Source organism: Sciurus carolinensis, chromosome 3 (genome assembly GCF_902686445.1).
Source record: "Sciurus carolinensis chromosome 3, mSciCar1.2, whole genome shotgun sequence".
NCBI lineage: Eukaryota > Metazoa > Chordata > Mammalia > Rodentia > Sciuridae > Sciurus > Sciurus carolinensis.
Window position 1 is genome coordinate 42,190,737 of NC_062215.1, and position 24,829 is coordinate 42,215,565.

Genomic DNA, 24,829 nt, shown 5'->3' on the forward strand with positions numbered 1-24,829 from the left:
GTTCCAAGGCTGGCTTATACTAGAAGGCCAAGTTAGTCGCCTCTCAAGGGGTATACTGGACAGCAAATCTTGGTTGTTCTTTGCCCCAGTACCCTGTCAGCCTCTACCTGACCTAATACTGGCCCCTGCCTGAGGGTTACCTGCTAGGGGCACTAAGTAGGAGCAGCTTCTACTCAGTGCTCTCAACTAAGAGGAGGAACTACTTCCTCCCCATATTCTCCCTGCTTTAAACAGCAGCTTCCATGCCCCACCCCATATGGCCCTGGAGAAGAGGCAGTAAGCCCAGGTCCTGGAGTTCATGATGAAACTCCCAGTCACTGGCCAGGCAGCTCCTGGAAGTTGGGCCCACAGGTAGGGCAGAGCAGGAAGAGTCCCAGAGTTGAGAGAGTCAGGTTCAGAGGCCGGCAGCACATCCAGTCTCAGGCAAAACAGCTGGATACAACCAGACATGTGCCTACCTGGGGCCAAGAAAGGGTTGAGGGACTGGGCTGCTGGGGCAGGCCTGGTCACAAGTGAGTCCAGGTTCACCAAGGCCGCGTTGGGGCCCAGGAAAGACTCAGGTGTTTTCCGGGCACTGCTGGGCTTGCTTGAAGCAACAGTCAGGGGCTGAGACTCAAAGGGGTCAGGGCTTGTAGTTCCATTGTTCTGGGATGGCAGAGAGGTCACAGACTCAGCTGCAAGACAGGGATACAAGTGGCAAAGTGAGCGTAGAGGCCGAAGATGATGCACCTAATGCTGCTAATCCCATGAGCATCAATGCCCAGTGTCTCAGCTCCCAGGACACATGCACTGTGCACAAGACAGTGTGTTCATTGAAGTGCCTTTCCAACATCCCCAAATGGAGACACAGCTGATCATAGGCATTTAAAGAAACCATACATCCACATAGTCCAATAGGCACAGAATAAAAATGAGGAACAAAGAAAACTATCAAAATGGTTAAGTGGGAAAAGCAAGATACAAAACAGTACATATAGCACAATCCTCAAAAAATATTGATGTTATTTTTGGTTACTGACGAGGCCCAGATAATTTGATTTTTTAATATGTCATTTTACAATTTCATTTGCTAAATTTTCTACAGTGGAACATGAAGTTCTTGAGAGTAAGAAGAAAGCAAACTGTGTTTTAAAATTCAGCCAACAGAGGGTGTGCTGAGACAGGCCAGCGGCATATGACTGCTATGATGGGATGCACCTGGACAAGGGTTTGGGTTCTCCAAAATGGTCATGCTCAGTCATCCCACTTTTAGGAATTCAGTTCCAGGAAAAATGCAAAATGCGAACCAAGATTTTAAGTATAAAGGTGTTCAGCACAGAATTATTTACATTAGAATAATCTGAATTCAACCTAAAACTTCCTCCCCCAAATTGATAAAAATATTACTGAGCTATAGAGAAAAACATATGTAAATATATCCACATATGTATATATATTTTATTACTATTTCTAATAAACTTTAAAGTCATGAAAAAAATGTTTCCAATCTGTTATTCCATAAAATTCAGGAAAGCAGGGGCAGAACTCAACTCTGATAGTAGATTTGAAAAGGACCACTAAGTTCAGAAAAAGATATCAGAGGGAAATAGAGTGGCTGAGTTATAGGTGGAATGATTATAGATGATTTTCATTTTTTTTCATAAACTTTTCCAAGTCTTCTACAATAGGAATACTTCTACAATTGGGAATAAATATTTAAAAGTCAACACCTAACAACAACCAAGCAGCTTTCTCAGAGGCACAGAGGGAAGAGGTGGGCAAGGACAGGTTAGGCCGTAATACCTACACAGACTTGTAGGATCTTGTTTTTTTTTTTTTTTGTACTGGGGATTAACCCAGGGGTGCTTAACCACTGAGTCACATCTCCAGCCCTTTTAAAAAATATTTTTAAAAATTTCTAAAAATTTCTCCCTGAGTTGCTCAGAGTCTCACTAAGTTGCTGAGGCTGGCTTTGAACTTGCAATCCTTCTGCCTCAGTCTCCTGAGTCACTGGGATTACAGGTGTGTGCCACTGTGCCTGGCACAATCTTGTTTAAATGTAGCAAAAGAAGGAAGGCAAAAAGCAAGAGGGTTTTAGAGCTGCCTCAGGTCCCTAGCGGGGAGCCCCAGATCCCAGGGGGTGAAGTAGGGGTGGGATTGAGTTGGTGTACCTTTTGACCAGGGCCCAGCCAGGCCAGGGGCTGCAGCTGAGAGGGGGGCTTAAACAGAAGGAAAGGTGGAGGAAGGTAGGAAGGTAGGAAGGATGAGGATGAGGAAGTGTGCAGGGCAAGGGGAAAGTCAAGGGAGAAAAGAGAAAGAAGAGAAGTTGCTGTATGCAGCTAGGAGGTAAGGACCCAGATGGACAGAGGCTGCCTAGCTCTGTTCTCAGTCTACACAGAGTATGTGAGAGTGCACCCCAGGACTCCCCTGCTGCAAACTTCCAGGTCAACCTTGACCCCCATGCCCTCCCATCCCAGTTGGGTCTGGAATGGACCAGGGTCTCCTGGGCAGGAGCTGTCACAGAGGGGAAGTGGACAGAGACTGTCCCCATTTATATCCAAGGAGACACCTCTGGGGAGCAGGAAGGTTGGTGGGAGGAAGGTGGATAGGATGGATGGACCCACACTGGCAGGGAGGCCAGAGTGGACACCTGTATGCAGCCAGGGGCTCTGACTAACGGGAGTCACAGCCTTGGGAGAGAGGTGATAAGACACAGAACACAGGGCTCAACTTGAGGAAAAGTTGAGAAAAACCTCAACCTCCTCATGACTTTCCAATGTGTGAATTCCTAGAATTAGATGCTTAGGTTCTTAAGATCAAAGTACTGAGAAAAGGCATAAAGTTGCTGGATTTCAAAAGCTATTATTTCTGCAATAATGAAGTTGGTCAAATGCACAGAATATTATGGAAACTACCTTTACTTACCTGATTTTTTTGAAGTTCGGAGGTTGTCAAATTCAGAAAAGTCGTCTTTAATTGTACCATTGAAATTACTGAACAGCTCAAAGGACCCTGGGGGGACAGAAGCCAGTGACTGTGGGGACCTCACAAGACCCTGCAGCACTGCAGTTGCCCACTGTACGTCCAGAGGGTGAGAAGGCCAGGGGGGCATCTCCCTGTTTACCCTACCTCATAGGGCAGCACTAGAACTCAGAGCTAAAAACAGCAGAATGGGCTCCAGTCACCTGAATGGGAGAGGAACAGCAGGGAGAAGGGAGTCTGGACACTTGCCACTGCTTCTGTGGTCCTCACCCCAAACATAAGGATGTGGGCACATTTAAGCTGTGGCTGGACACTGGATGCGGCTCTGTAGAAGTGGTCCGAAGGAGTGCCCAAGGTCAGTCCACCAGAGTGAGGACAGTACCCTTAGCTTGGAGCAGTGCAGACCTCTCAACACCCTCTTGGCCCCTCTGGAGTAAGGTGTGGAGCACACAGAGGGGCCTGTGACCTCCCATTCACACTGGGGTGTTTGGATCTGGGGATCGGGACCCAAGGTCAGTGTAGCACAGGCAGAGGAACAAATGCAGCAAACCAGTGGGCAGCTGCCAAGGAGTCAGATGAAGCTCCTGGGTGGAGGTTGTCAGAGCTCTGGCAGTGAGGCGCTCACCCGAGGCAGGTATGGGCTTGGTGGCAGAGGCTGCGCCCCAGGCATCTGTTGTCTTCCCAGCACTGGGGGCAGGCTGTTGCGAAGTTGCCCAGGGGTCTGAGCTCTTGGGGACAGTGTGTGTGCTGACTGTGGTGGGCACTCCCCACGGGTCCACAGAGGCAGCTGGCTTGGTACCTGTAGAAAGGTGGAGTCAGGACTCAGAGATGCCTTCAGAAAGTTCTGAGCAGCTGGGGTAAGTGGCAAAGGATACTGTGGGTCACACCTGGGTCAGTGCCCTGTGCCAGGTGAGGCAGCTACCAAAAGGTTACTCTCCCAGACACAGCAAGGCTAGACAGAGCTGGAATCCAGGACCCAACACCTGGGGAGGGAAAGTGCTGGGTGGGGAAGATCTAGGACAGACCCCCTGCTAAGGACTGGAGAAGGAACAGCTGAGAAAGACTCTCTGCACATTCTCTGCCACACAGGGGGTAAGCAAGGGGCTCCCTGAGACAACCCAATCTCAATAGACTATGGGTAACTATAGGAGTATCTTCCCAGAACCCAGGCTCCCCCTACAAAGAGCCCCAGAGCCACCCACTCTGTCCTGGCTCTCCAGAGGCACTTGAAGGCATCCTCTCCCAAGTGCTTTGAATGGTTTCTGCTTCTTAAAAGGTATAAGATGAGTACTGAATTAAGAAGAACACCAAAACAACTAGGTACCACCAGCTAAAACCATTAGATGTTTTCAAATTGTGAGTGATAAAATTGAGTTAATGGGTCACAACTGCCTGTTTTTAAAATAGAAAAGCCCTGTGTGCATCTGATGTTCAGTATCAGTTCTGTCATGTGCAGATGCACCTGTGCTTGTGCATGTGTGCATACATGTGAACTAAATCCCGTGTCACCTCTCCCACAGTGGAATACCACAACAAATGTTTAAACACTATCGTCACCACAAAGTTATACCCCCACCTCACTCATTGTGAACTGTATATTAGCCACTCTCTTTTCCTTCTAGTTTATAATTAGGGATACTTTTAAACAATATGCTGCTTAGTTGTGCATAAAAGTTGTGCTTTCTAAACTTTATATTAATAGAAATACATTATGTTCTTTTGTGGCTGGCTTTGTTCACTTCACATTTGGGATATTTATCTGTGTTGAGGTATAGCTGAAATTTGTCATCTTAGTGCTGTATAGTATTTCTTTCTAAAAAGAAAAAAAGTCACAGTTAATTATTCTGTTGGACACTGGCTTAATTTTGTTTTGGTTTGATCTGTGGCTGCTCTTATTCATATCCTCTTAACACATGCACAATTGCTGGGTCACAGAGTTCCTTCACCATCACTTGGTGATGCTGAAAGTATTTCCATAATGGTTGTTCAAGTCTACACCCCTTTCAACAGGGAACACACGTCCTACTACCTGGCAGTTGCCTCACAGTCACTTTGGCAAGCATTATTTACTTTGTGCCAATCTGGTAAGTGTGAAGCTACTCTACAGTAGGGTTTTCTGTTTGTTTTGTGGTGCCAGGGATTGATTCAGGGGCTCATGAATGCTAGGCAAGTGCTCTACCAACTGAGTTATCCCAAGCCCTTACAGTGGTTTTGACTTGCACTTCCTTACTCCTTAATAAAGTTATGTACCCATTTATGTCCATGTGTCATTCATGATTCCTCTAATAAGGTGTTTGTGCAAGTGTTCCTCCACCTTCCTTTAGGGTCATTTTGCCTTACTGATTCATCCCAGCAGCACGGATTAAAACCTGCTTGGGACTTTGATAAGAACTGCACTACATGACAGATAAATCTGGGGAGAAGTGTTATAATATCAAGTTTTTAAAACCAAAATCAAGGATTGATTTGTTTACTTAAATCTTTAATATCTTTTCATGAAATTTAATTCTTAAAAATTTTATCCTCTATCTCCATAAGAGATTTATATAACCTTGGTAAATTTTCATAATCTATTTATTATTATGCAAAAACCCCTTAATTTGTATATTGTCCTTGGATCTAACAATCTTGCTAAACTCTTAATTCTAACAATTATTAAGTTATGTTGATTATTGATTCTAATAATTCTAATAATTCTAATAACTCTTAATCCTAATTATCTGCCAAATTTTTTAATATTATCTGCAAAGTTTGACAGTCTAGCATCTTCCTTCTTATCCTTTACAAGTTTTCTCTTTGTTTTACTGCACTGAGTAGAACCAACATAAAGTAGGGGGGCTGATCCCTGATATCCTTGGACTTGCTCTTGATCTTACAGGATCAATTTCAACATTTTAGCATGAAGTATCATGTTAGCTATAGTCTTTTCTCCTTTTAGAAGTGCTTTATCAGGTTGTGAAAGCTCCCCAATGTTCTATTTGCCAAGAATTTTTCTCAATGAATGGCTGGTGAAATACTATTAAATTGTTTCTGCCTCTATTAAGATCATCACAAGATTTTTCTCTTTTAATCTGCTAATATGGTACATCAGTAAGTTTTCCAATGACTCAGTTCTTTTTTTAGTACTGGGATTGAACTTAGGGGCGTTTAACCATTCAGACACAGCTATAGTCCTTTTTTGGGGGCTGGGGGAGACAGGGTCTTGCTAAGCTGCTGAGGCTGTCCCTGAATTTGCAATCCTCCTGTCACCTCCCAAGACTCTGGGATCACAGATGTGTAGCACCACACTGAGCATTCACTCAGTTCTTACAAACCAAGTTTTTCATGATGTACTTCATCTTTTTTTTTTTAAACATTTTCCTGGTTTTGCAATCTTTCCTTAGAATTTATGCATCAAGATTCATAAATGAAACTGGCCTGAAATGTTTGGTCTCACACTACTATCTGATTTTGTTAAGGTTATGCCAGTCTCATAAAATGAACAGGAACATTCCCTATTTTCCTGTTCTCTCATGGTGTTAGAATTTGCCAATATAGCTCTCTGGTTGAATTTGGGGATGTGGGGGTTTTAAGTACTGACAGAATTACTTTCATGATGATAGGCTATCTCTATTTAGTTTTTCGATTATTCTTCAGTCTGTTTTGCCAAGTTTTCTTTTTTATTTTATCCATATCTAAGGTTTTTGATTTGTAAGCACAGAGTTGATCGGATAAACTTCTGCTATATATTAACTTTTGTCAGTGGCGTGGTTATGTTGTTTCATCCCTGTTTGTGCCTTTTCTATTTTTATAAAATTAATCCTACCAGAGATTGACCTATTTTATTACTTTGCAATTGCCAACTTGTCTCTGGATACTATTATGTGTTTATGATCTATTTTATTAATTTCTGTTCTCTTTGTGACCCCCTTCCTTCGTTTTATTTTGGTGCAGTGTCACTGTATCGTCATTAATTTTGTACCTTTCTTTATAACTAATGTGAACACTTAAAGCTGTAAATTTTTCTCTTATTATTGCTTAAATTGTCGCCAAAATTCTGTTATGAAAATGTATAAACTATTTGGTTCTAAATATTTCTGAATTTCACTATAGTTTCTTCTTTCAGTCAAAAATATAGAAGTCTTTAAGATTTCTTCTCACTTCAGTCAGAATGACAATTATCAAGAACACAAACAATAATGAATGCTGGTGAGGATGCTGAGGGAAAAGTACACTCATACATTGCTGGTGGGACTGCAGACTAGTACACCACCTGGAAAGCAGTATGGAGATTCCTCAAAAAACTAGGAATGGAACCACCACACAGCTATCCCACTCCTTGATATTTACCCAAAAGAACTAAAATCAGCATACTGGAGTAATACAGCTACTTCAATGTGTGTAGCAGCACAATTCACAACAGCCAAAGTATGGAATCAACCCAGAAGCCTGTTAGCAGATGAATGGATTATGAAAATGTGGTATATATACACAATAGAGTTTTACTCTGCCATAAAAAAGAATGAAATTATGGCATTTGCTGGTAAATGGATGGAAATGGAAAACATCATGCTAAGTGAAATAAGCCAGTCTCAGGAAATCTCTCATATGTGGAAACTAGGATCACAGGAGGAGAGGACCAGATATCATAAAGACATAGGGAAGATCAGTAAAACAGAAGATCAAGTGGGAGACAAGAGGAATGGGAAAGGGGAGGAAATGTGGGATGCATTTTTAAAAATCATGCTATATGCACCTTTACATATAAGTAGAAAAGAATCAATCAAAAATAAATCAATAGACTAATGAAAGGAAGATCAGTAGAATAGAGGTATAAATTTAATATTTGGGGAACAGTGTTAATAAAGTTTTATTCTCAAAAAAAAAAAAGAATGTACTAGCATATGGTGTTTTCCTACTCACCTTTTGTTGTGGATTTTTAATGTAAGTGCTTTGTGATCAGAAAATATATACCACGTGATCCCAAATTTTTTAAAATTTTTAAAAATTTGCAAGTTATCTTACATGTGACTACAAAGAATGTGTATTCTCCAATTGTGGGGAACAACAAATTCATCAGTTCATAAGATGTGCCACTCATTGCCTTTATTTTTAGAACTGCAGACTGAACTCAGGTGTACTTTATCCCTAAGCTACATCCCCAGTCCTTTTGAGACAGGATTCTGCTAAATTGTTGGGGCTGTCCTAGAACTTGCAAACCTCCTGCTTCAGTCTCCCTAGTAGCTGAGATTACAGGCCTGTGCCACTGTGCCTGGTTACAATTTGAGGGTGTTGGAGGGTGGTACTGGGGATTGAACCCAGTGATGCCCTACCACTGAGCTACAGTCCCTTTTTATTTTTAGACTGGATTTCCACTAAGTTACCCAAGTTGGCCTTAAATTTGTGATCCTCCTGCCCCAGCCTCCTGAGCAGCTGAGATTACAGGTGTGTGCTGTAACCAGACATTTTTATTACTTTTAAAATACTCTCCTGCATTATTTCCCTTTTCCAACACTCTTCGTTGCATCCTGGAGATCTAACTTTCTAATCTGGTTTTCTTTACTGTTAGCGTGAAGAACTTTCCTCAGAGTCTCTGTGCTGAGGGTAAGCTGATGACAAATTCTCTTAGAATTCAATAGGAGGTACCATCATTTCACCTTCATCAAATACAGAATTCTGGAGGTTGGTTTTTTTTTTTTTTTTTTTTGTAGTTGTTTTCAAATTTAAAAGATATTTTTTTCACCATGACTTTGTTAGGAATGGATGTCTAGGTCAACTGTGTTTCTTGGAGCACAATGAGGACACTTCCACTGTCTTCTGTGTCTGTCACGGGCTGGCTGTCATTTAACTGTGTTCCTTCCTACTGGACAGCCCACTTTCTCTGGGTAACTTAGGTACTCTCTTTCTTTACCATGTCCCAGTAAGCCTGCGTGGGGATCCACTAACTTTCTGAATCTGAGAAGCCCCTTTCCACAATTCTTGAAAGCCCTCAGTTATTATCTTCTCAAACATTACCTCTTCTGGAATTCCAAACAGATGCAAGTTAGACATCCTCACTTCCTCCACTGCTTGCCCCAATCACACTGATTCCCCACTGCTCCCCAATACAATGAAGGCAGCTATCCACCTGCTCTTCCAGCTTCCCTTGCCCTCTACCTTCTACCTTCTCTTCCTGTGTTCCCTGACTCCTCTGGAATCTTCCACTATCATATAGCACCAAATCTCCTTTATTTAACTGTGGGCCTCTCCTTGACTGTGAACTCCTTGGAGTGAAAGGTAACTCTAGCCTGGGACAACTTGGCTAAGCCAAGGCTCAGAGAGGGCCAATGGGAGATGGCAGGGACCACACCCCCATCTTAGGATCAGGGAAACATTCTGAGCTTGGAGAAGACTCAACTCCCTGGATTCCCATCTCAAGACGTGCTCCTTATCAACCCTAGCATCACTGCTCCTATGTGGCAGAAGACTCCTTGGCTTTCATGAAGATGAACCCACTACTAGTCATCTTACCAAGTTTTCAAGTTTCCAAAATGCCAAAGGGCTTTTCTCTGGGTCTATGAAACCATCCCAGCCACTGTTCGACTATCTCTTTTAACTTTTGGCTGGATCAACTGGCAAACTGTGCAGGGAGAGTGAGGAAGAGAATGCTGCCTTCACTCCTCCCCAGGCTTGCCGGTGTGACCACACCCATGAGCTCAAGACAGCCAAGGGTAGGGCACATCCATGTGCAAGATTCCCTCCCAACACTCCATGGTCAACTTTCATCTCCTCATTGCCTGCCAACTCCTGCTTCGTTGCTGCTGCCCAGAGCCTACCACCTCTTCCATAGGCTCCAGAAACACCTATCTCCCTCTAGAAGCTCCTTCTGAACCTTCACAAAAAGTCTTCCAGTGTTCTGTGCAGAACCACCTCCCTCAGGACTGAAATTGCTTTCCAATTGTCCACTTCTGCCTGACATGATGAAGAGCTTTTTAGGGAACTGAACCTGGTCCTTGCTGGAATCACACTGATGGGACTGGCCCTCACTCTACTCCCCAAGGGGGCAACTAGTGGGCCTTTGGCTCTCCTGACTGGAGAGAGATAATGTGATAGAAATGGCTCATCAAGGAGAGAGGTGGGCTGTAAGCCAGAAGAGCTATGTCTAGTGTCTTCAGAACTGCCTGTGATACAACAGAGAGGACAAAGAATGCCACCTGTGAGCCAAGGAACATTAGCACCACTTATTCCTCTTCACTGCTCACTAGCACCTATAGAACCACAGGGGCAGGAGAGTCTGCTGTGAGCCCCACATTCTCTCAACTGGACTGTGCACGGAGATCATAGGTGAGAGCCTCAGCTGCCTCTGTAGCCCTGATCACACACAGCAGCATCCCCCCTGCAATCAGACAGTTGCTGCCCTTTCCCTATGCTAGCTTCTGTCAGGGGACAAGTCCTGATTGCTTTTAGCCCCCACACACCCATCTCCTGCAAGGAGACGATCCTTGGAAGAATTCTCCCTCACCCACTCCCTCTCTGAGGGGAAGAGACATTGCACTGGCAATTGGGGAGGGTTCTTGTGGGCTAAAGTTAACCCCAACCCCTTAAGTGGTACCGGAACTGAAGAAAGATCTTTATCTTCTAGGCTGTGTGGCCAGAAGGGCACTCAAGACAGTCACTATGCTTGCATCAGAGCAGAACGTGACCTCCTGAGGCCACAGGTGGGCAGAGGGGTGAAGTTGGTTTGGGGGACAGTGGAGTCAAGCAGATCTGAATCTGGATGAGCTTACTGGTCTGAAGACACAGCTACCTGGCACCTGGCTCCTAAAGCTGACTGCCTCTCCTGACACATGGTGAGTGGGGCCTGGCAAGGAAGGTACGGCCCCACCCTGCAGCCTCCACGCCATCCCACCACATGGTCCCCCACCCTAAACATTTGGAGCCCTCTACAGAGCACTCACACCCATCCTGTGTGTGTGTGTGTGGGGGGGGGTGTTCAGTACTGAGGATGGAACCCAGGGCCTCATTCATGTAGGCAAGAGCTCTACTATGGAGCTACATCCCCACCCCCAACACCCATTCCTGCTTAGAGAAGGAGGTTACTGTCCCCATTAGAGTGTGCGCTCTATAAGAACAGGGGCTGAGGCTGCTTTGCACACACTCAAAACTGAGTGAACACCAGGTCTAACCAGAAATTGGAGGGAAGTAACAAAGAACTGAGAGAAGTCTGGGTCTCAGGGTGAGAAGAGGTTTTTGCATTTCATCTGCTCTAAACCATCAGTGACCAACACTGACCAATTCTTACAGATTCTGGTTATATATCTGATGAGAGCTGCCCCTCACCTCTGTACTGACAGTCTAAATGGGGGGTTTACAAAGGTCTTCACTAACATGGTGCTTGGGGGCACTAAACCAGTGTTTCTCAACCATGGCTGTCCTCGTAATCTCTTGGAGGAATTTGATCCCCTCCCCACAGTCACCTTGCTCTACTCAAGTCATATTTGTCCAACGTTCCAAAACCCCAGCCCCAGGACAGTCCCTGTCTGTGAAAGAAGCACAGAGGCAAGCCACTGCACCAGCCTGCAGACCCTGGGCAGCCAGTAACCAGTGAACAGGACAGGAGGGGGCCAGAAGACAAGGTGACCCTGTCTTCCTGGGGAGGAACATCTAAGCCACATCTTAAAGAATAAACAGGAGTTTTGCAGGGAGACAATGAGACACAATACAAAAATTAGGTAGCTGAGGGACCCAGGCTGATGTTAGCTCCAGACAGGTCTTGGAACTCTCGTAGGCCATGCCCACCAGCCTGGGTCCTCAGTTCCACCTTGAGCCCCCAGCAGGTGTGCATATGCAAAAGTAGAATCTGTTTTTACATCTGGACATACTATTGGACAATTATGATCTAAACATACAGTTTCCCCAAAACTGATAGGGGCTTGTATCTTTAAGAGTTAAAACAAAGTGTTTTAATATTTCTGGAAAAAAACTTTCCACCCTGAACGCTATGATGCATATCTGCACCAAATGGACGTAGTGCTCTCTCCATGAGTCATCAGTGTGTGAAGCTACTGCCCACCTGGACTCAGAGGCAAGGCTTTCATGTGAAGGGACCACTCTGCATGCAATCCACCCTGCAATTTTTCTAGAAGCCTCCTCTAACACTTGCAGTTAGTTCCCATGGCTCTGTCTGCTTTCCCTTTAGAATCTGCTGCTGGAATGGCCAAATTTTAAGGTCCAGTAACCTAGGCAATGCATACTGTTGAACTCAACAAGCTCAGCCTCAGAAGGAACTCCCATTCCACTGCTTGCAGGAAAAGTCTCACAGCTCAAGGAGTTTCGGACATGGAATGATATATGTACTTGGTTCAAATCCTGGACACCCCCAAATCAGCAGATCACCATGGATAAGCAGCTTAGCCTGGATGAGCTTTATGAGGCTTCCGTTCTGCAAATGACACTAGGAACACAGAAGTATTGAACACTGTGAAGGCTTCTGGGTTCAATTTAGATTATGCAAAATGAGCAAAGTACCACTGGACACAGGTAAATGGTTCTGTGGCCAGTGATACTTTCTTCAAAGGTGGCAAGGGGACAGATAACACTCCCTCCTCCTTCTGAGGGAAAGCAGTGAGCATGGAGGCCAGGGTTCAGCTGGCCCCCCAGGGAACACTGCTGGCTTGGGGAGGCTCCTCCTCCATGAATGGACAGTAGAACCAGTGCAAGGCTCCTCTGTGCTCTCAGCCTCACAGCCTCTGTGAGGTCCAGGCCATGCCATACACTCAATAAATAAATGCTTGTTGAAAGCTCCAGTGAATGAAAGGAGGATGGAACACAGGTCAAGCTGCTTCCGGCCTCCTCTTCTGTGGGGTCCATTCACAGGGAGCAACATCCCACCAGCCCGGTGCATCCAAGTCTCACAGATGAATATTCATGTGCACAGGGAGGCAGTTATAGACATGTAGGGGTCACCAAGAAGCCAGCAGCACCACCTGCTGCTACTGGGGCGGAAGATAGGGCTCTGTCCCAGTCAGGGTGGTGGACAGCGGGGTGGGCAGAGAGGGAGCCCAGGCTGGCCAAGCCTTCTGAATCACCAGGCTGTGAGGCCTCCTCAGACCAGGTGGCTGCTTTGTGTGTCTAGAAGAAAGGCGGAAGTGCCCTGCTGACCTGGCAGGCTTCAATTTCCCTCCTCTTGGCCCTTAGCATTTCCTCCCAAGGCCACTTGGCCCAGCAGCCCCTGTGCTGCACTTGGAAAAAACTGGTAATGACAGGGCCCACTACAAATGGTGGCTTTCAAGGAGCCAGGGATATAGCTCAGTGGTAGAGTGCCTGCCTAGCATACATGAGCCCTGGTTTTGATTCCTAGTATGGCAAGGGATTAAAAAAAAAAAAAAAAAAAAAAAAAAAGATGGACAAATGGTAGCTTTCAAAGCGTTTCTTTCATCCAGAGGGTGCGGCTCACAGTGCCATGGGAACGAGAATCTAATCTCTCTAATTTATGAATGCATCTCAGGACTAAGTGGTGGGGGAGGGGCATGAAAATGCACATGACTGGATTTTAACAGAGGTTGGATGGTAAATCCAACCACACTTCTATTCTGGAGCTGGGTCGCTGGCACAAGGAGCAAAGCAAACCACCTGAACACACAGCCCTGAACCTGGAGCTGGTTGAGGCTGTTCTGCTCTGGTAGCACAGCCTCTGAGAAGTCCTCCAAGAATGCTGTGTTTTAGTGCCTTTTCTGTTGAAAGCACAGTTGGGACTACAAAACCAGCTCTCCACAACACTGAGGGAATGATGGCATAGCCATGCAATGCCTTATTAGTGCCACATTATTTAGATTTTCTAATAATGCCTGGAAATGCTCATGGCACAAAGTACAAGCTGTAGAAAAAAAAAAACGTGTGCATAAATGTATATATGTACACAAACAAAATTATACTGATAATATGGCCTCAGCTGAGTAAAAATATAAGACCAGAGAAAAACAGGAAGCAGATAAGTTCACATTCTAACAATGGCTCTCTCTTGATGCTGAAATTTGACGTGACTTTTCTAGGACATGCCAGGGCCAAAGAAGGACTTTGTGGCAATCCAGGATGGTGTGATAGGGCAAGGATGTGATACCATAAGCATTAAGCCTGCATCTAATTTGCTGTGTGACCCCAGAGAAATGAATAGCCTCTCTGAGCTTTGGTAGTCTGTTTCCTTTTCCCAAGTACTCAGAACCAAGAAGGCCCTGAGTGGGCAAGTAGCAAGAAATGGCAAACAAGCAAACAAAAGCTCCATGTGGCAACACTCAAGAGAGATTTTGACTAACCCCAACCATGTTTTTAGTATTTTAAAATCACTACCAACATTTAAACATTAATAGATTCCAAAAATTCAGATTTCAATCTTCTCTTTCAAATTCTGAATTCACAACTGCCAGAAAGCAGAAACAACCCAAATATCCATCAGTTCCTGAATGGTTAAACAAAATGTGGCACAGTCATATAATGGAATATCATTCAACCATAAAAAGGAATAAAGGACTGCCATATGCTACAACATGGATGGACCTCAAAAGCATGCTAAATAAAAGAAGCAAGCCACAGAAGATCACATGTTGTATGATTCCATTCATATGAAATGTTCAGAATAGGCGAATACTTGAAGACAGAAACTAGGTTGCTGGCTGCCAGGGACTGAGTATGGGGTTTCTTTCTGGGGTGATATAACATTCTAGAATTACAGAGTAGTGGTAAGTATACAACACTGTGAATGCACTAGAAGTTACTGAGTTGTCTACTTTAAAATGGTTAAAATGGTGAATTTTATCTCAATATTTTAGAAACTGAAAAGCCATCCCCAGGCACATTCCCACAGGATACTCAGTGCCTCTCCTCAGTTGCCCCTCCTCCCCCAGCATATGGCAGCCTGGCATGCTTCTAGCTTCCCATCATGGAGGTGGTACTATCCACACCCACCAGGGAGACTCCACAGTTGGACTTCAAGGATCCAGTCCAGGACACGGACCTGTTCACCAGCCGACAAAAGGACAGGGCATAAATTGGTCCTTTAAAAATTACTGCTGCTTTGTCTCCTCTGACCAAGTAGAACCCATTCCTGGTAAACAAACTGACTGAAGGCACAAATAAAGTGTGAAAGCCAAGTCTCCCTCTTACTCCACCACCAGAATGCAACTTTCCTGAACCTACCTGCTCTAGGTGGGTGCACTTTCTTCCAGGTACTCACTCAATGAACCATCACACAACCCTGAAAGGGACTGAATAGTCTTTCCCCAAAACATCCCATCCACGACAAAGTGGCCACTGTTTGACCAATGTGTGACATTCTTCCAATTTAAAAATAAAGTCAAAGAAACTATCTTGGAAGGGTCTGCTGTCTTTGGGACACCCTGTGTGCATCTCCAGCTGACCTGCCTCACGCTGTTATGTGTGCTCGGCAAGACCACAACCACTACAAGCTCCCTAGTGCACAAGCACACAGGCCATCAACTATGAGAACCAACCTCTAAGTAGCTCTGGAATCGGCTCAGTGAGTGAGAACTCTGGATAATTCTGCCCACCAAAGGGGGTACGGGTTCTGTGTGGTCACCAGGGTTAACAGCAATGCCAAAGGGCTGACACCACCCTCAGGACCAAATTCAAGCACTCAGCAAGGTTAAGGTCAGGCTGAGTGACCTGGATGCTCCCCTCTCCCCTCAAACCTCCCCTGCTGCCTGCTTCGCACTGCAGGTCCCTGCACCTGTAAGATTCTACCATGCCTTGCCCTCAGGTCTTCTGATGAGCAGAAAACAGTTGTTTCTCACTGCCTGCCACCTGCTCTTCACTGGAGACTACTGAAAGCAGCCCTCCTCCAAGATGCTTGCTGCGTACCCTCGGGCCTTCTGGGATGCATTACACCCTTGAATACCCTCAAATAACCTCTATGGAAACCTGACTTCACAGAACTGCTCTTCCACTGTACTTCCACTCTACCCGCACCTGACCAGGGCCTGAAGGAAGGGACCATTCATTACCTGTTCGTCTCAGGGTCGTCACATGGCAGGACAGAGCCTGGCACTTGGTACACTTTAGCAAACATCCAGGGAACTGAGCTGAATACACAAGACGGTTCTAGTTTGGGAAAACATGGACTCCAAGAGATACAGGCAAGATGCCACAAAATATGCAATTCAGAGTTCCTAGACAGAAAGCCCCCAAATCAGCTGTGACCAGCATGGTTCAGAGCACCAGGAAGGGTCACCCCAGGACACCAAGCCAGGAAAACCCCATGAAGCCTGCAAGGCCAAGCCTCCTGCCCAGCAATTAAGAAATTCATGTGCCCCAGAATCAACACCAAGAGCAAACTAATTCTGTCATGTTTCTGTTTAAAATCTCCTGCCAGAAATTCTCTTACATTTCACATTAAGCAAAACTTAGAAATTCACTTATCCTATTAAATTGATTTACTATTGCTTTAAATAACAAGAACTATAGCAAATGTATCCATCCCATTGTCATTAGCAGCAGCTTTAAATATATAATTTCCAGCTAATTATAGCAACTTGACTTGGATGTTTCATGCTCTGTACTGCTGCTTCTTAAGCTGGGTACAATTTTGAAGTATAGAGAGTTAAAATATGTAACACAACAGAGACAAGTAATTTCTGGTGCATGTGAGGCAGGAAAGAAGTCAGCATTCCTTCAATCCAAGCAGAAAACCATTCAAAACACCAAGAAAGAGTGCAGTGCCTTGGTTCCCAAGGTCCTCCTGGGCATCACTGCTAGGAACTGTACAGCCTGGACCCCCATCACAGTGGACTGGGCCAGATGAAAGACAGCATAAAGCCCTGCCCTGTTCCCCTCACCCATCCAGCAGGCAAGCACAGGAGACCAAGGATGAAGTCTTTACCAAATGATGGCCAGGGGTCCGAAGTGCTTGAGGGAGCTGCGGGACCACCCCAGGGGTTGGTCTGGTTAGCAGAGGCCGCTGGGCCCCAGGGCTCCACTTTCTGGGCAACAGGGCCTGAGCTGGGGAGGGCATCCATTAAATCCAACAGAGTGGTCTGTGGTGGGTGGGAGCCGTGCTTTTGAGACAAAAAGAAGGTAACAGTTTTACTTGTTACAGTCACATTCACGCATTAGCCATAAATCTCACCAGTGCCTCTTACTATATATAGTATAGGCCCCTCGAGAAGGGCTCAGCAGGATAGAGAAATTAAGCCATTTCCTCTCCTGCCCCATCCTCACTGGCTCCATCAATATTACTACTTCCCGGGGCAGCTCAGGTTCCAGATGCACCAAGCTATTTACTGATTGCAAAATTCCTCACAGGCTTTCGGAGTTCTCAGGGTTCTGAAAACTTCCCCCAAGATGGTACTGGCTTTTACCAGGGCCTCAGCCTACCAAGAAAAACATCCCTCTCTGCTCTCCTTGCCTTTCAGTTGCCAGCCACCACCCAGGGTGCAGCCTGATGATCCTCTCTCCTGGGGAGAGGAGCTGTCCTCCTCCCCGACTCCCATGAGCACCACATCCATCATCCAGGACCTTGTGGCATCATAACAAGAAAGGCCACTGGAGCCCCCTGTCCCTGTGGTGGCAGTGGTGGGATCTGTCTCCTTACTGGATGATACTGATGATGAGCTTGTCAAGAGCAAAACCACATCCTGGTCATCTCCAAGTCAATGCACGGAAGAGTCTTCTGAGTACAAACACTTGGGATTGGAAAGTAATCTTGTCTTACCAGTTGATTTTACATAGTCCTTTGAAATGACACATACAACAATGTGCACTTCCTGTTGCTGGCCAGGGTGGCTTTGTTCTCTCCTGTCATGATGGCACACACCATCATGGTGGCAATGATGGAAAGCACCACCTCTGGGGGCTTACTCTGGCCCAGCAGTGTCCCAAAGTACTGCCATTTCATGTATTTAACAGCTACCTTAACTTCAAGAGGCAGGCACCATTGTCATCCTCATTTTATAGGTGAGGGGACTCAGACATTGGGACACTAAGTGTCTTCTCTTAATTTGGATATTTTCACCAGCATCCTTACTTTGCTCTTGCCTGCCACAGACATACAGGTTATTTGTTGAGGTTGGAGAACCCACTGTGTATCTGATTCACCTGCAAGTTTCTGAGATATTTAGGGCAACAACTTGCACATCTCAAATATTTACCTTCCAGCAAGCTCTTACCTCTTTTTTTTTTGGAACTTTGACTGTGTCTCTTCGGCTTTCTTCCAGGGCCATCTGTAATCTGAGGTCATCACCCCGTCTGAGACGTTCTTCCTGTAGAGGGACAATGAGACCTTGAAGTTGATGGTAATGATAATAACATGACAGGAGAGAACAAAGCCACCCTGGCCAGCAACAGGAAGTGCACATTGTTGTATGTGTCATTTCAAAGGACTATGTAAAATCAACTGGTAAGACAAAATTACTTTCCAATCCCAAGTGTTTGTACTCAGAAGACTCTTCTCTTACCGCACCAGTGTGACTTCAACCTCCTTGGGGTCTCACCAGGGAGACTGGGGTCCCACCAAACTGAGAAAAAAGAAAGCTTAATCTAAAATATTTTTTCTGAAAATGAAAATGGCTTTATAATTCTTTCTACTTACAGAAGCAATATGTCTTCTTATAAACCATGGATCTGACAACCCAAGAATGAATCAGAAAGAGAATGAAAATCACACATCATACCATTTCCCACTGCAGATGCTCTCAGAAAATAACTGCGTAGTTCTATGACTTTAACAGAAATGATTCGCTATATTTATTTAAGGAAAAATCACTACAAGCAAAAGACAGGATTGCCCTAGCTTTATTTGTTTGTTTGTTTTCAGTACTGGGGATTGAACCCAGGGATATTTTACCACTAAGCTATGTTTCCAGTCCTTTTTATTTTTTGAGACAGGGCCTTTCTAAGTTGCTGAGACTGGCCTTGAACTTGCAATTCTCCTGCTTCAGCCTCCTGAGTTGCTGGGATTATAGGCATACACAACATCCAGCTTGCCTTTGCTTTTATATATTATAATAACTAATTATAACCTATTCCCTATATTTTACTTATTAAAATATTAACCAAAAAGGGTTCACACTTCAACTATCTGCCTATCCCTGTGCTTCTCAGTGAGCAATTTTGAGCACTTTTCTCCCAGGGTGAGGGCCACAAAGCCATGTACTTCTACGTGGATGTACTGAATGGCTACACCACTGTGAGGACAGAGGCCAGGAATGAAAAGGTCTATTTTTGTTGAGTTTGAGGATATTTCAGTTACAGACACACAAACAATGCCAGATAGACCTCTCTATACTCAAATCTAACCATTCCTATCATTTTTCTGAGAGCCAGTTTCTAAATGAGAGGTGTCCCTGGGCTACCCTAGCTCTATCTACACTTTTTTGAAAATTGCAACCAAAGGGATGATAACTTCTAATATTACTTTAATTGCTTCTTTCCCCCTCTCCCATCTTAAAGTAATGCATGCTTATTAAAGAAAAATGGGACTAGAAAAAAAAATAAAAACTACACCATGGGACTGGAAGAGTGCCTCAGTGATAGAACATTTGTCTAACATGTGAAAGGACCTGGGTTCCATCCCCAATATCACCAAACAACAAAAATGAATAACACATACTTCTGTTGTCAAAACACGAACACTTTCATTTCCAGGAAAATTTCCTTCTAGCGTTCTCTCCCCTGGGCACCTGCCACTTGCCTAACTGCCTCCACAGGGAGCTAGGCCCACTCCTTCCTCTATAGCCTGTATCCCTGTACCTGACCTGCACAACCCTGGAGGCTATATGCACTCAGCTCACTCAGGGGACACGAGATGCTGGCTTTGTCTGCATAAGTGATTTTGGGTAGCACTTTTGGTTATTTTCCTCCTTTGACAATGGCATTCCTAAAAACCTTTCCTAAATATAACTTTGCACAGGCCTCTTCCTGCCCTGGGGTCAGTGGATGACAGGAACATACTTGTAGCCATATGAAGTGAACTCACCAAGCACATGAGAAAATCGTGAAGAGAGGGTCCCTGGGAACCATCCCCTGCCCCTTCTCCTCTCCAGAAGTCACTGCAGTGAAGTCATACCCGGGGCACTAACCTGCTCAGCCACTTCTCTGCTCATGGCAAGTGCCAGCTGCAGCTGCAGCTCCTCTTCTCCACTCGTCTGTGGTCGGGCCTGCTCCAGCTCAGAAGACACCCGAGGGGAGGTGGCTGTGGGGAGAAGACAGAGTTACCACATGCAAAGACAGGGCCGTCCCTCTCAAGCCTAGGAGTTCCCTGTTCACAGCACATCCCACTTCCATCTCAAACCTACAAGGTTTGGCAAGAGCCCAGTGAAACAGGCAGAGGATAGAAATGAACTACAGATATTTCAAGGTTAAAATCAAGTGATCATCATCAAACTGGCGTCACAACTACTCAAGCTGCATGGCAGCCACGGAGAGAAGAGTCTCTTGGGCTGTAAGCCCAGCAAGCAGTCAGGTCTCAGGAAAATCAGAACCTCATTCTCCACGGCTCCAAAGAGAGGGACTAATTCAAACAAAGACCCACAATATTCTTCTGGAAGAGATGACCTAAAGAACCTCCTTCAATCAGGAACTGGGCATTGGGCACCAAGGCTCCATTCAAGTTTTAACAAGGTTTGAGAGCTGTATTTGGCATCTTATAGTACTAAGGACTGGGGAAAATGCAGCCCATCTATTTCTGTGGTGACCCTGAACATTTTGTTTTGAAACACTGTACACAGACAAGACATGAACACAGGTACAGGCATTTTTGCTGAATGTAGTCAGCTAGTTTGAACACTTACAAGCAGCTCTGGAAAGACAGTTTTTACTGAAGGGATGAGATGTGAATTCCTAGCTGATAACAAACCCCAAATGAAGGCATCTTTACATTCATATGAACTCAGGCAGGGCCTCCCTGGGAACATGCCAGGGCTCAAAGAGCCACAGGATGCTTGTGGATCAGGGAGTCCAGATGCCTCCAGAAACTGATGTAAAATTTAGGGAACATGAGGATAAGTGTCCACCTCTGCTCCATCCCAGCTCCTCTAAAGTTCTCAGAGCAAGGCCTGCCCTATGATGGAATTGCTGCCTCAGCAGGTTCCTGACTCTGGCCTCCCCTGGGCTTCTGTGCAGCTCAGCTTACCCACCTCCTCCTCCAGCTCTGTGGTTTGCAGATCTAGCCTCCCTCCAGGATATCTCAGGATGTCTCAGCTGCCAGGCTGGGCAGACTCTCTCCATCCCTCAGTGCACCTACCCCAGACTGGCAAATACCTACCAGCTGGATGATAGGTGGATGGACAAAGAATTCAATTTCATGGTTTAGGGGTAGTTGTTTAAAAATGTTATAAATGTGTATTAGTTTACATGTTCTTTCATAACATGCATACTAGCAAACCCAGCCATCAGGATTTGCTTGCCTAAATATTGCTTCTATATCTCCATTCTAAACTTGCTTCCTAGGATCTGCTTTCTTTGGGAGAAAGTAAAAGGTCAGGAATGACTCATGACAAAGGCAGTTTCTAGATGGCCAGGCCCTGGCTACAGTGAATGAAACAGGAGAAGAGGCCTAAATGCAGTTTGGGCCACAGAGGTAATCCATTGAAGGACCAGGCCAGGTAGCCACAAAATGCCTCAGGCAGAGGGCTGGGGTGGGATGGGAGACTGGAAACTTTTCTCTGCTGTAATATTGCTAGACAACTTTACTTTGTTGTGAAATTTTTAAAAATTTACATCAATAAGATTTAACATGGAACAATACTGGGCATGAAGCACAGTGTATTTGTTGTGATTTATTGTCATCTCCCTGAACCCCACAAAAAAAGTCAGCAAGCAATTCCCTCATGTCTTCACTAAATGGCACCGACAAGCAAATAAATAAATAGGCAAGCAAGCAAGCAAGTTGCAGTTTAAAGAAAAAAAAAAAAAAAGGTTATTTCTCTAAACAAAATAAAGTCAAACCCCATCTTAGTGCATTACTTCAATTACATTTTCCACTGTTGTTCTTTAGAAATAAAGCTAGATGGTCTGAAAAGTCTTTTGAATCCATCTAAATAATTAGATTTCTTAACAATACACTGAAACAAAAAGTATAGTTTTGGTTCATTTTGTTTCCAAAGTCGCTGGTACCAGTCAGACAGCTTGGGTGTTGGCTTTCCCATGCTCAAGAAAAAAAGATGCTGCCACCTGGACTGAAGGGAAATGGCAACCGGACATGCTGGGGGATGGTTCTGGGGGACTCTCATCCACTGAGCTCTCTATCCAAGTCATTCACACCCAGCAGCTTCTTGTCAGCCTCTCTGATGATAATCTGAAGCGTGGTTCACAAAACCCTAGGTTTATGTAAGACACAGCTCTGACATCCCCTACTTATGAACAAATGAAGATCAAGAATGAATAAAAGAGAAGGTCCCTTACCCAACTCAGAGAGAGTGCTCTGGAAAATGAGCACCATCCTGGCAGGAAAAGCTGCTCCTGGGCCACATGATCACAGGGGCTGATAGAGTCAGGCCAAGGATGAATTGCTTGGGGCTCTGAGCAAGACCTGGTCCAGCAATGAGGCCTCCCTTGTCCCCTGAACTTCAAAGCACACCTGCAAGGCCAGATTCAAATGCAAATGTATATGCTTCCTTCTACCATCACCACCACCAGAGCAGAGAGAATAATACATAACCGGCACATTCGGAAATAGTTCACCACATCAATGTGGAAATTCAAGACAAAGGGTATTCCCCTGCACACTGTGGTTTTTAAAAACGGATGTAGAGTTCTCAGTTTCACAGGTGGCAGAATTCACAGTCATAAAACCCCAAATATCAGCTGCACACAGCGGGTCTCAGCTTGAAGGGAGGATTCCAGCAGAGACGCCATTGCCCTAGTGACAGCATCTCAGTCCACAAAGGGCCTCTTGTGCCTGGGCACATGATAGGGAACACAGATGTCATTGTGAAATAGGCCTGAATGGACCCTTCTGACCACCTGAGCCTGGCCCTGTTCTGAGGATTCAAAGGCTCACAACTCACAGAGACCTAAGGGAAAGCAAGTGCCTAAGGGGTGAGCCACTCTCTATGTGCCGATTGCTTCCCCTAGCCCCCACTCTTCGGAGGGAAGAACAGGAACTGTTCATTTACGTTAATCATACCACCAACTACATCATGGGCCTTCTCCATCTTGAGATAGGCTTCTGTGTTACCGACTCCACCTGAAAGAGTTTCACTGTGGCCAAGAATTATAACCACAGGTGGGATCCTTTTATTTTTTCCAGTCTGTTACCGAACACTTTCCTCAAAATTCAGTCTAATAGGAAGACCAAGGAACTCCCAGGTCAGGTGAGTCAGGATCTCCCAGATTCAATTCCACCCTGCCTGCTTCAGGGACTACCTAGGTGGGACCTGGATGCCTGTACCCTGTGCTATGGGAAGGACCCTCTTTCCCAAATGTGCTCCTAAAACAGAATTCAAGAGATTTCCTAAAGAAGATGATTCATTTGACCAATTTCAGATACTTTTGAAAGAAGTGAAGCAGAGTTGATTTAAAAAAAAAAAAAAAAAAAAAAACAGGAAATTGCTTCTTATCAGCTATATTTTGCAATTTTCCTAGAAAGTACTGAAGCAGCATCTGCCACTCACACAATGCTAAATAAAGGGAACAGATATTATGTGTCAGACAGAAGCTGTGTGGTCCCCAGTATGACTCTGTGAGCCTCACACAGACACCAGGGGAGGCAGGGGAAGGGCCTTGACTCTGTGTGTTCTGGGTTTGGTCTGGTGATGGTAGGTACACAAGTGTTTTGGGCAAGTATGCAAGGTTGTCGGGCCTCAAGGACCTGAGAAGACCCATGTGGGTTCAAACACTGCTGAAATCCCTTCTGCCCCTATGCATTCAGCTGGGGAAGACCAGGTAAACAGAAAGAGTGCTGTCTGGGCAAATCTTGTTTCCACCATTGACCAACAGTGGGAGCACATCCAAATGGCTGACCTCTCTGAGATTCTGCTCCTATTTCTGTGAAATGGAGAATAACAGGGCTTATTGGAGGGGTCAGGAGTACCCAGGACCCAGCTAGACCACCCCTCAGGATCTAGAGTGCTGTCAGGAACTCACACACTCTACCTCACACAGCATAAAACCTACCCTTTCTGGCCCTATGGGAACAATCTGGGCAAGCCTGGCTGGTCTCTGACCTTCTCTTTCTGCCTGGAAGGTGTCCCTTAAAGGAAGGGAAGGAGGAGCCCATATTGAGCCCAGGACCAGCTTTCCTCCCTTGGGTGACCCAATCTCCAGTCCAGTCAAATTCCTTCCTCATTACTGAACTGCAGGGGGATGCTTACTCAGTCTTCCTCAATGTTGTGACATCTTCCTGTGATCCCCAGGCTACTCCTAAGCCAGAGATGACTTCGGCCACTGAGGACACTCCCACCCAGTAGCTCTTGCCTGAGCTGAGGCTTCTAAACTCAGGGGATCTTCAGGGTCCTTACTTTGTCTACTCACAGGGAGGAGCAGAAAGGATTGCTTTTAATTGAAAGCGGTATGAGAAAATAAAATCAGCCTACCCCCAGTAACAGAAAAAAAGAGAAGGAATATAAATACATGGGAGAAAAAACAAAGAGGTACAAAATGAGAAGCACACTAAAGCTGGACCAAAGCCAGATCACTGTCCAGCCATAGGGCAGATGTGATTTACAACAAAGGGATAGGCCATGACCACTTCCTGCCATGTGGTCAACCCAGGACCCCGAGTGGTAGGACAGCTGCCTATCAGGCGCTGTCACAACACCTCCTAGGACTGTCCCAGCAAAATGCTGACAAGAGTGGAATTCAGACTTTACATGTGATTTCCAGATTATAGGAAGTTCAGGGTGAGGGTCAGACTAAGTAAGGCAAGAGGCAGCAGAGAAAGACTCAGGCCAAGTCTATTGGA

At 45.3% G+C, this 24,829-nt stretch overlaps 1 protein-coding gene across 11 annotated transcripts in view; it reads right to left on the reverse strand.

Annotated features, from left to right (window-relative positions):
• Epn2 (epsin 2) overlaps window positions 1–24,829 on the reverse strand; it is a 93,400-nt gene that overhangs the window by 4,231 nt on the left and 64,340 nt on the right. For 9 of the 11 annotated variants that reach the window (XM_047542979.1, XM_047542981.1, XM_047542977.1 and 6 more), the window contains 7 exons: window positions 20,007–20,119; window positions 18,096–18,188; window positions 16,811–16,985; window positions 15,936–16,013; window positions 3,587–3,760; window positions 2,905–2,991; window positions 459–674 (listed from right to left, as the gene is read on the reverse strand). In XM_047542979.1, the coding sequence (XP_047398935.1) occupies window positions 459–674; window positions 2,905–2,991; window positions 3,587–3,760; window positions 15,936–16,013; window positions 16,811–16,985; window positions 18,096–18,188; window positions 20,007–20,119 (936 nt within the window). The remainder of the gene's footprint in view (window positions 1–458; window positions 675–2,904; window positions 2,992–3,586; window positions 3,761–15,935; window positions 16,014–16,810; window positions 16,986–18,095; window positions 18,189–20,006; window positions 20,120–24,829) is intronic. The other 2 variants (XM_047542984.1, XM_047542982.1) reach the window with 1 other exon arrangement.